The sequence below is a fragment of the Pelodiscus sinensis genome, chromosome 30 (assembly GCF_049634645.1).
Source record: "Pelodiscus sinensis isolate JC-2024 chromosome 30, ASM4963464v1, whole genome shotgun sequence".
In the NCBI taxonomy this organism is placed as follows: domain Eukaryota; kingdom Metazoa; phylum Chordata; order Testudines; family Trionychidae; genus Pelodiscus; species Pelodiscus sinensis.
The window spans coordinates 1,235,990-1,253,140 of NC_134740.1; the positions used below are offsets into that span (position 1 = coordinate 1,235,990).

At 54.8% G+C, this 17,151-nt stretch overlaps 1 protein-coding gene across 1 annotated transcript in view; it reads right to left on the reverse strand.

The window, feature by feature from the left end:
• The window catches only part of LOC102447914 (immunoglobulin superfamily member 1-like), a 52,449-nt gene extending 40,532 nt beyond the window's left edge, over positions 1 to 11,917 (reverse strand). The window contains exon 1 of the mRNA XM_075911780.1: positions 11,861 to 11,917. Within this exon, the coding sequence (XP_075767895.1) occupies positions 11,861 to 11,891 (31 nt within the window). The 5' untranslated portion in view covers positions 11,892 to 11,917. The remainder of the gene's footprint in view (positions 1 to 11,860) is intronic.
• Positions 11,918 to 17,151: the final 5,234 nt, after the last annotated feature.

The following is a 17,151-nucleotide window of genomic DNA, read 5'->3' on the forward strand; positions in this document are numbered from 1 at the left end:
CTGATTAGCCAGGCCCTGTGGGACAATGGCACTTGATGGGCCAAGGACACACCTAAAGCATGAGGGCGGAGATCTAAGAGCTGCAGCAGAGAGAGGCTGAGGGCCAGGTGACCGGCTGCATACAAGAAGAGGCCAGGAAGGGGGTATAAAGAGGCCATGTGGTCGATGCCATTTTGTTCTCAGCTCAGCACTTCATCCCAGAGGCAGCATTGCAGGGATCGAAGAGCCGGGAAGACCTGTGAACCCATCCTGATGATAGGATGTGCAACAAGAACTTTTAAGTCAGCAGCTGTAACATCTCTGCTAGAGCCTGCATCGAGGACTGGGAGATTCGGTGCATGTAATGTACTGTACTTTCATAACCTTACTCTCATGCTTTTCTTTCTTGTGATAATAAACCTTTAGTTGTTAGATGCTAAAGGACTGGCCCAGTGTGATTTGTGGGTAAGATCCAGAGGGTAAATTGACCAGAGATCTGTGGCTGGTTTCTTGGAACCGGACAGAACTTGTTCAGGGTAGGTGGGATTGGGTGCTAGGACCCCCCACCTGTGTATAGGCCCGGGGCCATCTGGGGCACGGATATCGCTGGGGTGTCGGAGGGGTTTTGCTCGTGAGGCTTCAGGCAGGCAGCTGAAGTGCTCTGAGACTGGTTTGTGGCCTGTTTGGAGAGGTCACCAGTCTGGGGGCTATAAGGAGCCCCGGATTTGAGCAATTTGCCCTGAGCGGACACCCTCAGCTGCGCCCAGACACGGCCCGGTCCGTCACACCTGCCCCTAGCCACCATGCCTGGAATTGTGATGTTCCACCCCCACGCCGTGCGGTAAGACATTGTTGTGTGGACACACATACCCATAACTCCATGAGGCTTTGGATACCTTCCCCCTAGAACCATCAACGTGAATGTCACCGTCAGCTCTTACTTCGGGGCAGGTGTCACTCATGTGTGAGACGGAGTCGGGAACGGTTTGGGGTTTGATGTGCATGGGGAAGCCATCTGGGCATTTTAGTAAGCAGCCTCCTTTAAGTCAAAGCAGTGATTGGTCTTTGGAAGTCACATGACCCCCCACCAGGGAGGGTCTGCCCAGGAAATTTTCCTTGGCAGGAAGGGGAGAAAACTCCCAAGTTTCCATCCAAAGTGGAATCTATAAAACAACGGGAAGCTGCTGTCCCTTTGTCTTTGTCTGGCTGGATACTCCCAGGAGAACAGCCAGAGCCCCCTGGGAGGACATTCTTGCCACGCACTAGAGTTCCAGAGGGAGCGGCTGTTCTGGCAGAAGATCTCACATTTGGCTTCCCGTCTCCACCACGCACCGGTGTCTGACACAGCTCTTCTCTTCTCAGCTGGGCGCTCCAGCCGGGCTCCTGCTCTAGGGGGTGGGACTGCGATAGGGCCCTGACGCTCTTTCTGGAAGAAGAATCTGTCTCCCCAAAACTGCATGAGCCAAGTAGCCAAGCTCCTGGAGATTGTCACGGTAGGATGGACTCACCTGCTGCACGCTGGCAAAGTCCAGCTCCCCCAGTTTGTGCAACTTCACCCCTCCATCCCATAGCTTGCTCCCCTCCAATAACCCCATTCACACCCGCAATCTACTGCCCCTCCTGCCATGGGTGCAGGAGCTGACAGAGGGGGTGGGACTAGGTGCCATCCAGAGTCCAGGAGACAAGCTGCATTTCCAAAGTGGATTTGGGATTCCAGGACTGGAACTGGGACAGGAAGGTCCTAGATGTGCCTCAGGAATCCACTAATCCCCACTCTGTCCATGCAGGGGGAGCAGGGGAGGGCATGCTGAGTGTGGGAAGCTCCTCCCCCCGGTGCACCCCAAGACTGACAGATTGGGCAGAGGGAGTGGGCAGAAAATGGGGGAAGGGTTGTTGATACAAATGGCTTCACCTCAAGACCACTGTTCCTATCTGGGTATTGACCTTACATTTTCTAATGGGGGTCAGTGTTGGAAGAGGGGGGAGACCCCATCGGCCCAATCTGAGACCTGCCCAGCAGGAGCTAGAAGGCCCTGAAAGCAAGAACGAGAAATGAGGAAGTCCGGCCTGACATGCGGGAAGGGGAGGGGGAGAGTTTTCACTCACGGTGTTTCCGGTGGCGTCTCTGGAATTTAATGTCTCGCTGGAACTTGCTAGTTTTGTGGGACCCCAGAGGTGAGGCAGAGTGACCCCTTCCCCCACCCTCACAGAGCCCCACACCAATGGGCCCGGCTTATGGGAGGGGGGAGCTCAGTCTCCATGGCCCGTCCAGCCCTCGCTCTTCTGCTGGGACTGCCTGTGAAGGGCTGGGCAGTGCCCATAGGGATTGTCGCTGGACTCTCTCTGGGCTCCCCCTGCCTTCCCCCAGCACGGCGCTGTCCAAGGTACCCTGCGAGCAGCCAGCCAGGTCCCTCTCCCTCCAGAGATGGAGCAAGAGTGAGCCCCTCCTGGCCATCCTTTTTATACAGCCTGCCAAGCTCTGATTGGTTGCCACGATCCCTCCTCTGATTGGCTGCCACCCACAGCCCACTGCCAAGGCTGTTTTAACCTTTTACAGTCCAACTTGGGGTATCCCCCCTATCACAATCCCTATAAACTCTGATCATTCCTTGTGTTTTAACAAAAAGGGACACGGTCAATTTCTAATAACATTGTCTTGTAGTTTTCAAACCTTAAGCAGTGACTGAGTGGGTCCAAACCAGAGCCCTCCCCAATGTCTCCCTCTGACTTCTTTGCTGCAAGGTGTATGGAGAAGCAAACCCATTCCAGGTTCAGTCTATGTCTCTGGCTTGTCTTGGTTCAGTCTCTTTCCACAATCACTCGGTTCTGTCATTGGTGAGGACTGTCTTGAACTTGGTAACATTGTCTCTTTCCTGGTTGGTGTTAGGAGAAGCCATCCCATTCCAGGCACTTCCCATTGCGCTCTGTTCAAATACGGAGTTCACAGGGACTCAGAGAACAGCCGTATCTCCCCTGTGATATTGTTTACCTGTGTGGTTTGGGAAGATATTCCTCACCAGAAAACACATTTTCACAGCTGTGTGTGTGTGTGTGTGTGGGAGGGGGGCTGAATATTGGGGAACTGGGTTCACACTGCAGAAGCAATCTCTGTGCACAGGAGTTATGCTGTTGTGAAAAAGTGGCCGTGCCCCACCCTGGATGCAGCTGTAGTTCGATTGGTGGCCGAAATGCTTGTGATGCCCAAAGCTCTTTCAGACCCTGCGGATGTTTCCAAGGTCTCATTCTTTGATTTTCCATCAGAGCTTCCCTCTTCTGGTTGAAATTCAAGCTGAGTGATTGCAGCAAATGGGACAACTTGTGGGGAGAATCCAAGTCACAGAATGAAGGGCCCCTCGGCAGAACAAGCCAGGGACCTGGATCTAGAAGCAGCAGTGGGAGATGAGGAAGATGAGGCCATTGATGAGGAAGAAGGAGCCACCCACGGCCACCTCCCGGATCCAGCAAAAGCCATGAGCTGCAGAGACTGGAGAATCATGAAGGGAACCAGCAGGTCAATGTCACTGGTGAACATCATGCCAGAGGTATCAAAGATTTTTCTGCCTCTAGGATTTGTGACAAACTCCCCTGGATCTCAGGGGCCATCAAGCTCAGATGGGAATCCCACCCCCAGCCCTTCCCTGTGACACGTGGACTCTCATCCCTGATCCTTCCTGTCTTTGTGTCGGTCTCTCTCCTGCCAGCCTGTCCTGTAACACTGCTCTGACCTCCTCTGAGCAGTGGGGAAGTGTGGGGATTTGGGAAGAGGACCTTACAGAGATGTTAGCAGGCAGCAGCCGACTCACCTGACATCCTGACGTTCCCAGTATTGTTCCCAGACCAGCTCCTGAGGGACGGTATCCATCTCCCAGACATGTTCTCCTCGTACCCGCAGGCGAATTCCCCGGTGATGTTGGAACCGGCCCATGGGATGCTGAGCACTGAGCCCTTCACAGAGCTGGTGCTTGGCTCCATGGTGCTGATCTCAGAGCCCAGATCCCCAGGAACGAGCTCGGCTCCGTCCTTGTAGAAGTGAAACCTCCGCTCACGGGCATCCCCAGGGGCCGTGCAGGTGATGTTCAGGGAAAACCCTTCGCTCACCGCTCCAGATGGGGGATCCATGCTCAGCTCTGGCCAGAGAGGGGGATCTGTGGGGAGCAGGAAAGGGGAGGGGTCAGCAGGTCCCCAGTAGGGGAGAATGTGGAGCCCAGAATTCGGTTCATTTACAGTTGCACTTTGTTCTCTCTCCAGAGCCTCTGGTTTCATTGCAGGGTCCCCAGGGGCTGCTCACAGAAATGAGCAGGAGCTGGGCTCGGGACGGTTTCCTTCCTGCCAATATGGGGCTGAGATATGGATAAGGGGCTCAAAAGTGGACAAGGGCAACAGGACATCGCTCGTTTTGTGTCCCCCTCCATGGCCAATGCTTCATGGAGCCTTTGACAGACAGGGAGGTGCCAGGGTCTGTGGGGATCCCCTCCCCTCTGGCCAGGCTGTTTGAGACCTGGTGGCCCCGTTCAAAATCCACCATCCCGGAGGGGAGAGGCACGAGGCAGCCCTGTCGGACGGGGATGCCCAGGTCTGTGTCCGTTGGGCGGCCATGTTCTTTGCTGCTTTGACTGGCCATTTGCTGTGCCACTCTGAGGGCGGCCATGTTGGAAATCAGGGGCCATGTTGGATGGACGTGTCCATGGCTGATTTGTGTTGAGGTCCATGTAGCCCTGTGGCTTGTTTGGGGGGCCCTGTGTTCTCAGCTGGGCCACCACGTTGGGCCTGAGCATGGTGGCGGGAGGCAGATCGGGCATGTAGAAGAGCAGAGCGGAGGCAGGGGAGGAAGGGACAAAGGGGGCAGATGTGAATTCACGGAGCAGAGCCCAGCGCAGGGGGAGGGAGGAGAATGAGCAGAGCTGGAACCAGAGGAGGCAGGATGGGGGCTGGGGCTGGTTCTGCTCCAGGTCTCTCCCCTGTGGGAGGCAGCAGCTCAGGCAAGATGCAAGGCCTGGCATGGTCGATCATCTTGTGACTGGGCTGGCGATCCAGGCCTGGGCTCTGGATTCTTTGCCTCAGCTCTGCGCCCCAGTGGGCCCCTCCTGGTTCACATGGGGATCCCATCAGAGATCAGCTCCCTGCCTTGGCTGGGGGGTTGTGCCAGGTTGAGATGGGAACCTCATGCATGTGTGAGTGGGGAGGGGGGTTGGCTAAGAATAACAGGTCTGGGGAGCAGAGGGAGGGCAGACGATGGTGCTGAGGGAAGGAGCCTCTGGGAGGGAGGTGTCAGTGCAGGGGGAGGGGAAGGAGGAAGCCCCAGGCTCTGCGAACAGAATCCGGGCAGCCAGGCTGGGGAACAAGTGGGACGGAGAGTTCTGCCCCCCTCTGAGCCCCACCGTGCCCTGTGCCCACATGTTCCCCCACAGGGGGCAGGGTCTGTGTGCGTAGGCTGCCCAGGGCACAGCAGCGGTGAGGGGTGGGTAGCCTCGGTCTGTGCTGTGAGCCTCAGCCGGTCACTCCCTTGCCACCAGGAGCACATTGGAGACCAGATCCCTGCTGTCAGTGTAGGATTTGTAATTGGGGGTCCCCAGCATGTCAGGGTGGGATCTCTCCCTCCCCTATCGCTGGGCTGTGGGGATCCTAGTGAACTGGTAGGAGTCAGGGGAACATCAGAATGGATCCATCCTCTGACGATAGTTATGGAGTGGAAGGGCTGAGGATGTAAAACAGGATTCCTGGTCAGGTTCCCCAACTGCAAGGCCCTGAAGTGACAAATTTAAAGAGCAGCTGGGCAGCTCTCCCTGCCCTTAGTGTCCAGTGCACCACCCCCAACCCCCGGCATATCAGACGGCAGGGCCTGACGCTGACCAGAGACAGGGCAGGCTGGGGGAATGTTTAATTAAAGGTCCCCAATTTTACAGATGTTTGAAGGCTGGGGTCCCCTAGAAGGAAAGTAGCATCAAAGTCCATCCCCCCAAATGCCAAAGCCAGAGACCCAGGGAGTGACACTAACCAGATACGGGGGGTGGATCTGACCCAGTAGCCCTGGCTGGCCCTGTGCAGAGCTGAGTGCTGGGCTGTGTCTCACCCCAGGCACGGAGCAGAGATTCCCCAGCAAGGGCCAGCAAAGAGCAGGGGATGGGGGGACTCACCTGTCACCCTGATGGAGCAGGATTTGCTCCTCGCGGATTTGATCTCTCGGCCAAACACTGTCTTCCAGGACTCACAGCTGTACTCCCCAGCACTGCCTGCAGACACGCTCAACAGCGGCAGTGACTCGGTGTGACTGTTGCGAGGTGAGGGGAGTTCCTTGGACTGGATTTCCTGACTGTTCCTGTAGAACCGGATCCCGGACAAGGTGGGTGACCCAGTAGCTGAGCATGTCAGGGTCACATCTTCCCCCGTGATATAGACAGGCTGTGACTGGGACACAGTGATCTGGGGGACTGGAAGAGAGGCTGGAATATACAAGGGGGAGAAGACCATTCTTATTTGGGAGGCTGAGGACAGAGGCAGAGGAGGAGCCAGGGGAGGGCAGAGCAGGGCGGGATCCTGGGCACAGACCCCAGCCAGCCCCAGCTCCGTGCCCAGGAACCACGTCCCCACTGGGCAACCCCTGAGCAGCAGAGATCTCCCTGCCCACAACCCAGTGGGACCAGCCTCCCCTGCTGGGTACCTGAGGGGGCCACTCCTGTCCAGGGCAGCTCAGCCAGCAGAGGGGGTGGGGCTTGTGCAGCTGAGTCCGAACTATCCGGCATTTAAAAATGGCGGCGCCTGGCAACATGCAAATGAAGCCCGGGAAATTCAAATCCCGGGCTTCATTTGCAACTCCGGTTGCCTACATTACCACCCTAGTTCGAACTAGGGTGGTAGTGTAGACATACCCTGAGTAGTTAGGGAATGTCTAGTTAGACATGAACAAGTTCTGTTCTTCATTTTGTTGATTGGTTACATTTCTCTGTGCCCTTGCTCCATTGTAACTTTACACTGAATCCCAAGGATGAAATTCTGTGTTTTGATTTGTTAATTTCTTAAAACAGCTGCCAACCAAGTATTCGTTACCAAGCAGATCTCTGTTTTGTTAATAAAATCTCCTTTTCTATGGCCATGATCTGATTCTTGTGTCCTGGAAAGCAACAGGAGTTCTCTGTGTGCGTTCCTGAGACTGAAAGCTCAGACAGTGATGTGTTTTCAACCCTCTGGAGATGTTGCTAAGTGATTTCTTCCTGGGTTGAAGAAGAAAGGGAATCTCTTCTCAGTTGCTGGTGACAGCTACCACCCAAGGCCAGGGACTCTGGGACCTTGGGGAGCTTTCAGGTAATGACAAAACTACAAAAATTCTGTTAAAGAACCCTTTTCTTTCTTACCTGAAGCCATTAACAACTATGCACATTTTGAATGTAATCATGCAAATGTCACGAGCAAGGCACAGGCTCTTGCTCCAGTGTTCATCTACCAAAACCCAAATCCTTGGAGACGGGATGTCTCAAATGACTTGCCCATCCCCTCTGATCCCTCCCATCCACTCTCTCCCTCCTCCTTCTGTTCCCTACTGGGGAGGCACATTCCTCCATCCCCCTGCAGAGAGCTGCTACGGCTGGGGAGAGGTGCTCCTCCCCCAGCCAGGCAGCTCCATGCACGGCAGCCCAGAGCCATCAGGCAGGGCGCATTAAGCAGCTGGGTGGCCACGCTGCCATTCAGCCTGGCAGGAACCTCAGGGATCGGTTGCCCCTTCTGGCCACAGAACGGATATTTCTGTGTCACTGACGAATGTCACAGACCTGACCTGAAATCTGGGCTATAATGAAACACCCCAGCTGATCCAGTCCTGCTGGAAACTGAACTCTCTCCTGTTGCTTGCTGGTCTCCCACCTCCATCTGCATCTCCCTACCAGCTCCCCCTCCCTTGCACCCCAAACTGCCGGGTGCTCCAGGGACACAGGGGCTGACACAGACCAGGGATGGGGGTGAAACTGACCCCTTGGTAACCATGTCTGGAGCTGAGTGACCGGGCTGTGTCACCCGTGCATGGAGCAGACACCCCGCACCCCAGCCCAGCCAATAGCAGGCAACAGGGGTTCTCACTGGTTACTGGGATGAAGATGGTTCGGCTCCTCTCTGATGGGATCTCTCGCCCAGACTCTGTCTTCCAGTATTCACAGCTGTACTCTCCAGCGTCTCTCTCAGACACACTCGACAGTTGAAGAGATCTGGCTTTGGACGGATACCGCTGGAGCTCTCTAGAGTCAATTCTCTGGCCATACCTGAAGAACCGGATGCCGGACACGGTGCCAGTGCTGGGAGCCGAGCACGCCAGTGTCACAGATTCCCCACGTAGGAAGACGCGGTATTGTGAGTTCACAGTCAGTTTGGGGGCAGGTGGCCGAGCTGGAAGGGGGAGGGAGGAAGCAGAAAACTCTTCAGAGCCAGCGCCCCACTCACGTAAACAGTATCACCCCACTCCTCAGCCAGTCCACCGAGAGGTTCTCCGAGCCCCCCAATTTACCCCTTGCAGCCCAGCCCCTCTGCACAGCTCTGGACCCTTCCAAAGCTCAGCAGCTGTGCAGTAGGAGGGTGCCAGGGTGGATGCCCTGAGACCTGCACAGGTAACCAGTGACCCAGTGTGAGGAGCTGAGGGCCCTTGGGTGGGGCAGGCCTGGAAGGGAACCGGGGTCTCTTATGTTTCCCCCTCTCCCTCCAAGGCAGAGGATGAACCAGCCCCTCAGGGATCCAAATAGGACGACCTGTCGGGATACCCAGTCAGGCCCATAGGACGACCTGTCGGGATACCCAGTGCTCAGGTCACATGACTGGCACATGTTGCTGAAGCCAGGAAATGACCCAGCTGAGCCGAGGGACCCTGCTCCGTGTCTGGCTCCTGCGATCAGAATCCAACTTGCGTCTGCCCCGCCCCCCAACCTGCGCCTGGCCCACCCTTCCCTGACTCTCCCCGCACTTGTTCCCACGTCTGGCCTGGTCTGACCGTGAAGCCAGGCTGCCTCTTTCCTGGCTCCCGGCACCCTCCTTGTCCCTGGATGTGTTTTCTGGAGGATCTGGGTCAATTCAGGCTGTGACCTGCACTCTGTGGGGGTCAGAGCAGATGAACACTCGTCCCTTCTGTCCTCAGACTGGATGTTGCTGTGACACCAACACAGGACTCCTGCCCCTAATTAAACACCTCGACTGATCAACTCCTACTATAATCCTTGAAGAGACCCTTGAAGAATTCCACCACAATTTCAACCACTTCCACCCCACCATCAGCCTCAGCCTGGATCCGTCCACATGAGAGAGCCACTTTCTGTCCACTACAGTACAAGTCCAAGACAAACACATTTCAACCACCTTATACCAGAAACCTACCAATGCTTCATGCCTCTAGCTCCCAGCCCAGACACACTTCTCAATCTGTTGTTTGCAGTCAAGCCCTAAGATACAACCGGATTTACTTCAATCCCACAGACAGAGACAAACACCTACAGGATCTATACAGAACAGGGCTACTCAACACGTGGCCAGTGGGCTACATATGGCCCCTGGGTGGGAGATAAACAAAAAAGGAGTCAATCTAATGGTCTTCAGTTAATATGAATTTAATAGTTACATTCCTGGGCTGCCATTGCTTATTAAAAGTGCTGTCATATGTTTGGAAATCAGGTAAATGTTGCAATATCAGCAGAACTAACTTAAATGGGGCCTGTGTGTTGTGTAGTCTTGCCTTAATCTTTGTAGTCATGCCCATCAATGTGAGAAGCTATTTGTATCTATTTGCATACATATTTGCATGCATATGCAACCAGAGTTAAGCTGTGGCCCTCAGCATGTGCTGTGAGTATCATTGCGGACCCCGGGGCATCCAAACTTAAGTAGCCCTAATAGAGAGCATTCTTTAAACTGCAATACCCACCCAGAGAAGTTCAAAAACAGATCGACAGAGCCAGATGAGTGCCCAGACATGAACTACTTCAAGACAGGCCAAGAAGAGAAAACAGAATTCCACTTGTCATCGCCTACAACCCTAACTTAACCCCCTCCAACGCCTCATCAACAATCCACAACCTATCCTGGGAAATGACCCCTCCCTCTCACAGCCCTTGGGGGAATGGCCAATCCTCGCCTACAGACAACCCCCTGACTTGAAACAAACTCTTTGCAGCCACCTCACAGCACCCCTCCAACATACCCACCCAGGAACCCACTCTTACAATCAACTCCGGTACCAATTCTGTCCACACATAAACACAAGCCAACACCATCACAGGGCTTAACCACATCAGCCACCGCATCATAAGCTCATGCAACTGTACATCCTCTACCGTGACCTATACCATCAAGCACCAGCTATGCCCCTTGGCCATGTGACAAAGGTTAAATGGACCCAAATCAGACATCAGACATGACCACACACAGAAACCTGCAGAGGAACATTTTAACCTGCCCGGGCATTCAGTTAGAAGTAGCCTCTCTCCTACAAAGGAATTTCAGAAACCAACTACAGAGAGAGTGCGCAGAATTCACCTTCATCTGCATATTTGACACCGTCTCCCTTGGTCTGTACAAAGACGAGACATGGTTAATGTGTTATAACACCAACTCTACTAGCATTCAGCACCCTATTGATGTGACAAACTAAACATGGGACTCTTCCGGACCACTCAATTAGCCTCATTAGCATGGGGACTACAATTGACAGGTAATTTTTTCCATCCTGTCTCCCTTCCTATTTGGAGCATCTCCCCGTTACTCCCCCCCCCCCCCCGACTCAAGCGCATCTCGTTTGAAGAAGTGGGCTCTGCCCACGGAAGCTCACAATACCAGTCATTTGTTTTTGTGGTCTCTAAGGTGCCACAGGGTGACTCGTTTTTTGGCTCTTTGTATTGCTAAATAGCTCAAACTCCCACTACAAGATGGACTCATACTCCACAAGGCTGGGCAAATCTCCCCCCCCAGCCAACTCTGTGCCCCTTGGCTCACAGCCTGCTGCCTCCAGGAGCTGCCCCACAGCCCGTGTCCAGCAGACTCAGACCGAGCCAAGAAGCAATTCAGGGACCAGGGCAGGAACCCAGGACACAATCTACCTCCCCCCCAGGAACACAGTGTGGATCAGAGGGGGGAAGGGTCCTGCCTGTGCCTGGGGTGGCTGAGCTGACCAGCCAGCCTGTCCAGCAGTAGCTAGAAGGAACCGAGCAGAAGTGAGGAAGCTCGGGCGGATGTGTGTGGGGAAGTGAGGGGGAGTGAGGATGTGGGGGAGGGAGGGGGGGAGTTTTCCACCCATCATGTTTCCTCCGGGGTCTCTGCAGAACCAGCTGCTGCAGGGGGCTGTGGCCTTGTGTCACAGAGCTGGGGCAAAGAGACCCTCCCATTAACACAGCCCTACAGCGATGGGCCCTACCCAGGGGCACTCAGTGCCATGAGGATGGGGGAGCTCAGTCTCCACTAACCATCAAGCCCTCGCTCTCTCTGCTGGGGCTGCCCTTAAGGCCAGGTAGTGTCCATAGGAATGGGGGCATCTTCCCCCCTATGGCCTTGAGAGCGACTCACCAAGCAGCTATCAGCCGGAGTCACTCTTTCAGCTTCTCAGATGTTGTTATTGGGGCAGCTTCATGGGAGATGCCAGTGCATGGGGCAACCTGGCCCCGGGAAGACTCGGCACAGAGACACCCAGGGACCCCAACACACACCAGAAGCACCCAGATAAGGACAGGAGACTCGGTTACCTTCAGGGGACACCAGCCAGGGAAGCATCTGGAGAGAAGCTGGAGGAGAAGAGAAGAGAGGGGGTGAGAGCTCTGGGCAGGAGAATGGAAGGGGGTGCACAGAGATTCAAGGATTTGGGGGGGCATTTGTGGACAGACAGACAGACACACAGAGGGGCTGGGGGTCCAGGCAGCGCACTTACCCAGCAGAGGCAGAAGGCGAGTTGGCGCCATGCTGAGCCGGTGGCTCTGTGCTGGGAGCTGGGTTCTCAGCTCAGCTGCGTGATGAATGTGAGCACAGGGAGGGGGACGGGCTCCTGTGCTCTGACAGAGGAAATCACAGGCTCAGACGTGGTCATTGCATAGCTTGGGGGCTGGAGAGGCAGCAGGGCCTGGTGTGCAGGGTGGGAGGAGGGAAACTTTCCATTTTCAGATCTCACAGTGGTGGGTGGGGCTGCTCCTGCAGGTGATTGACATCTTTGGTGGGGCAGGGACTCCATCGGGACAAACAAACCTGGAACAAGTTACAGTGGCTCTTATAACAGCTGGAGAACTGTCCTGGGGTCTGGGGTCTTGTGAAACCCACTGGGCCCTTGCTCAGTCATGCTGCAGACTTGGGAACTGCCCCCTGGTCCAGCAGGCGTCTGTTACACTCATGCTCAGAGGTTCTACTGCGGCACCGGGAGCCTTAGTGCAGACGGTCGGTGACGGGACTGGGGGCGGTTTCCAGTCCACAATCCCTGACCCCATGGGATGGGACTGACCCCTCTCTGGGGAGCAGGAGCTGGAGGCCGGGCCAATGGGACCAGAACCCCAAATAAAGCTGTCCCACTCTGGTAAACAGTTTATGCAGACTGAGCTCACGAGCTGGTCGCTCCTTCATCCATGAGAGAGAGAGATGCACCCTGGGTGAGCTGGTGGAGCCTGTGGCCAGAGATAGACTCACGGGTGGCGTGTGAAGAGGGCAACCACATTGTGAAGAGAGCTCACATTTGAAAATGCCCTTCTGATCTGCCAGGAACTTGGAAAGCAGAAGCGAGAGCATTGCATTTCCTCGAAGGGACATTCTGTGTGCTGCTTACAAGAGAGAAGAGCCAGAACAGCTCCAACCAAAGAGAGAATCTCTCCATATGGAAATCTCTGCTAGCAGGGAGACTGGGTAGGAAGGTGGGATCACAGCCTGGCCCCGAACAGCGAGTTCCCTCTGGTATATTTGGTCCTAAAGGTGGGGAAAATGAACACTTTCCTCAAGGCTTCAGATCCCAAACACAGAAAAGTCAAGGGCACTCAAGAGGTAGATAAGGTGGGTGAGGGGTTTCTCAGACACACCGGGATCAAGCAGGCCAGAGGTGAGGGACTGGACCCTGAAATGACTGGAACATTTATCCTATAGACACTGGGCCCAGCAGGACAGGTTCACGTTCTGTCTGATTGGGACGATGCGAAAGCGAAACCAGCACTGGTGCCCAGACACAGACAGGGACGTGGTTATGCTGAAGAAATTCACCATTAAGGGGCAGTGTGTTGCTAGCTCTCTGCAGGGCTGGTCACAGTGTTCACCAGGCCCTGCGTAAATCACCACAGGGACTAGCAGCTTCTTCCCCACCTAGCCAGGCCTTTGGCTTGGGGCCAGACCTTATTACCCACACAATTTTTACATCTCTGCAGTACAATTGCCACCTGGTGACCAACCTGGTACCTGCTGCCCCTTTGATCTCAGCTTCCGTCCACTGAACCGTGGAGTTCCCAGCCTTCCGAGTCAGCAGCGATAAGGAACGTTGGAGATTCACTTTGTCTCCCCTTGCACGGCCCATAAACACCATCACATTTTTGCCAAGCATGGTGGGCGTTTCAGAGTAGGAACCATCATAAGAGATACCAGCATCCCATCCAGTGTGGAAAGACTGTGACCCCACGACAGAGCAGCTGGGTTGATTCCCATGGTGAATGGTCTAGCACCCAATTGCCTTCTAGAGCTTGGAGTCAAGCCAAGGTATCCTGATTCCTAGACCACTGTGCTTGAAGACTCCCAGAGCCATGGTTTGAATCCAGGAGTCCTGGTACCCAACCCCCCCTGGTGGCTACCTGGAAATAAGACACCATAGGAGCAGAGAGAATGCTCCATCCTGACCCTTCAGACAAAGGAATGTTTCAGAGAGGGAGGGTGTCAAACTTTCACTGTTGTCTGACAGCCCTTTAGGATGTACCCTGGCAGCCACTTGAAGAACTTGGAAGACAAAAAACAAGGCATAATATAGGGCCACCAGCCATCTGGGCTCCAGTACAACCTGTGTCCTACCTTGTCTTGAGAGACGTGTGTGACAGAAACCTCTCCCCCTACATAGACATGAATTTATGTAACTCAAAGGTGCTTTGAGCAATTTTTTTTATGTAAACCATCAACTGTCAGGTCATGATCCGCTGGCTCGGTTTATCTTCCATTGATGTCCGTATCATTTTGTGTGTAAAATTACATGTATGGAGTGGGGAATGTTTTGTGGGCTTCAAATGTGTGAATGAGAGGTGTCAAGGGTGTTACCCTCCAAGTCTTGATGAGCAACTGTTAAACAATCTCTTCGGTCCTTACATCAGAGCAGTGGTTGGTGGGGAGCAGCCTCAATTCTTTCAAAAAGAACAGGAAAGCAGGGGGCTTGGTCTTTGGCCTGGACTGCACCTCAAAGAAAGGAGCCAAAGACGCCAGGGTGGGAAGACAGCCCTGGTTTGGAGGAGCAACTAGAAAAGAGGTTTGAGGGTGAGTTTGAAAAAGTTTTTGCTGAAGTTTCAGTGTATAGTTAGCCAAGCAATTTTCTTTCTTTTGATTTGTAACCTACGTTGCTCAGACACAGACACACTGATCTGAAGAGATCTGGTGTTGTACTGAAACTGATGGGGCTCTCCAGAGTCGATTCTCTGGCCATCCCCGAAGACCTGGATCTCGGACACGGTGGCAGCATGGGGAGCTGAGCACATGAGGGCCACGGATTCATCATGTAGGAAGATGAGTTGGGGGGCAGGCAGTCAGGCTGCAACAGAGGGAGGGAAGTGCCCCTCAGCAAGTGCCACCCAGAGCCTCTCCCAGCCCCCTCCCCACCACTTTGCTACTTCCAGCCCAGCCCCTCTGCACAGCTCTTCCAAAAGCCAGCAACTGCATCATTGGAGGCTACAAGGGTGGATGCACTGAGACCTGATTTAGTCAATGGGACGACGGTTCCCATTCCCCTCAAAGCACCTACACTCTGGGGTCCTCCCCTCTTGGGGAGCCCAATCACCCCTAAGCACACCGGGCCTCAGTGACCCACAGCAGCTCTGCACGGAGCCCCTCCCCTCAATGCAAATGGCACTGGCCACTGATAATTGGCAGGGGGTCCTGCTGCCCATTCCTGCCCTAGATACTGCCCATTCCTGCCCTAGATGCCACCATCGAGCCCTAGTATCTCCTCAGGCAAATATAGCTGGGCCTCCAGCATGGGAGTGGGTCAGCCCAGAGCTCCCCTTGGCCTACTCCCAGCATGGTGCTGTCCAAGGTACCTGGCTGCTCCCTGGCTCCCCCTGCCTTCCCCCAGCATGGCGCTGTCCAAGGTACCGCTGCTCCCTGGCTCCCCCTGCCTTCCCCCAGCATGGCGCTGTCCAAGGTACCGCTGCTCCCTGGCTCCCCCTGCCTTCCCCCAGCATGGCGCTGTCCAAGGTACCACTGCTCCCCGGCTCCACCCCCCCCCCCCGCTCTTCTCCTTGTCTTCCTCATTCCAACTTGTCTCCCAGTAATCACAGCACTATGCGCTGGCCTGTGACTCAGAAACACTCAGAAGTAGAAGAGATCTGGCACGGTACTGAGACTGATGCGGCTTTCCAGAGTCGATTCTCTGGCCATCCCTGAATAACCGGATCCTGGACTAGGCAGCAGTGCAGGTAGCTGAGCACATCAAGGTCACAGATTCCGCACATAGGAAAATGCAGTATTGCGGGCTCAGAGTGAGTTTGGGGACAGATGGCCGGGCTGAAACAGGGGGAGGGAGAATTCTCTTCACCAGCAGTGCCCCACACCTGCCCCCTCAGCCAGCACCACTCAGGTCTTCTTCCAGCCCCCTTTTGCTCTTTCCAGTCCCAGCCCCTCTGCACAGCTCTTGCAAAAGTTGGCAGCTGTGTTATTGGAGGCTGCCACAGTGGGTCTCTTTTCCACCCCTCCCAAATTTCAGGGGATGTTCTCCCCTTCCTTGCAATTGCCAGCCCCACGGTGTGAGAGGAGCAGGACCCCAACCCTATTGCCACCTCTCTCCCCTCCCCCACCCCACTTCCAGCATTCCAGGGAGGCCAGGAGACCTTGTTACCTGTGGGAGACACAGGCCTGGGAAGACTCTGGAGCGAGGCTGGAAGAGAAGAGCAGAGAGGTGGTAAGGGCTCTGAGAAGGGGATGAGGTCACAGGTCAGAGCTGGGGGGAATCTCCAGACAAACAGACTGACAGACAGGGGGGTTGTGGGCCAAAGGAGGCACTTACCCAGCAGAGGCAGTGCCATGGTGAGCTGGTCACTCTGGGAAGGGAGTTGGCTTCTCAGCTCATCTGCCGGCCATGCACAGGGACAGGAACAGTCTCCTCCATTCTGAGAGAGGCAGAGGAAGTCCCAGCCTCAGTTGTGGTCACCGCTCAGCTCAGGGGCTGGAGAGACGCCAGTGTGTGGAGTGCAGGGTGCCCATTTCCTCAAGGCTGCAGATTCTGAACACAGAAAATTCAAGGCACTCAAGAGATAGACAAGGTGGGTGAGGGGTTTCTCAGGCACCCCGGGATCAAGCAGGCCGGAGGTGAGGGACTGGACCCTGCAACGACTGGAACATTTATCCCACGGACACTGGGCCCAGCAGGGCAGGTTCACGTTCTGTCTGAGTGGGACGATTCAAAAGTGAAACCAGCACCAGGGCCCAGACACAGACAGGGACGTGGTTATGCTGAAGAAATTCACCATTAAGGGGAACTGCACCATACCATAGGGAGTAGGATGGGATTGGGCAGGGAGTGCTGGTCACCATGCCCTGCACACTGCTAGGGGGCGCTGTGCTCCAGGAAGCAGTGATAGAGTCATGGAGGATGGGAGAGAGTCCAGAAGACTGGCAAAACTGATGACCTCTTAAGGTCCCCTCTCAGCCTTCCATTTGAGGGTACGTCTACACTACAAGCTCCTTTTGGAATAAGGTTTTCCAGAAGAGGTTTCCCTGAAAAGCTTGTTTCAAAATAGCGCATCTACTCATTAAAAGCGCAATGAAATAGCGATGTGCTATTTCGAAAGAGAGCTTCCACACGGATTGGACGCTCTCTCACTTTTAAGGCCACCCAGAACCATTTCAGGCAGGGAATTAGTTCAGCAGTTTCTTGCAGGTGCTGCTGCCTACGTCTATCTGACACACGTGTTAAAGGGACCCCCTACACACAGAAGTTTCTCTCCTTCTCTGCATGCTCTGCCAGCTGCCTACATGGTCCTGCGTGAGCTTGACTCTGAGCTCATC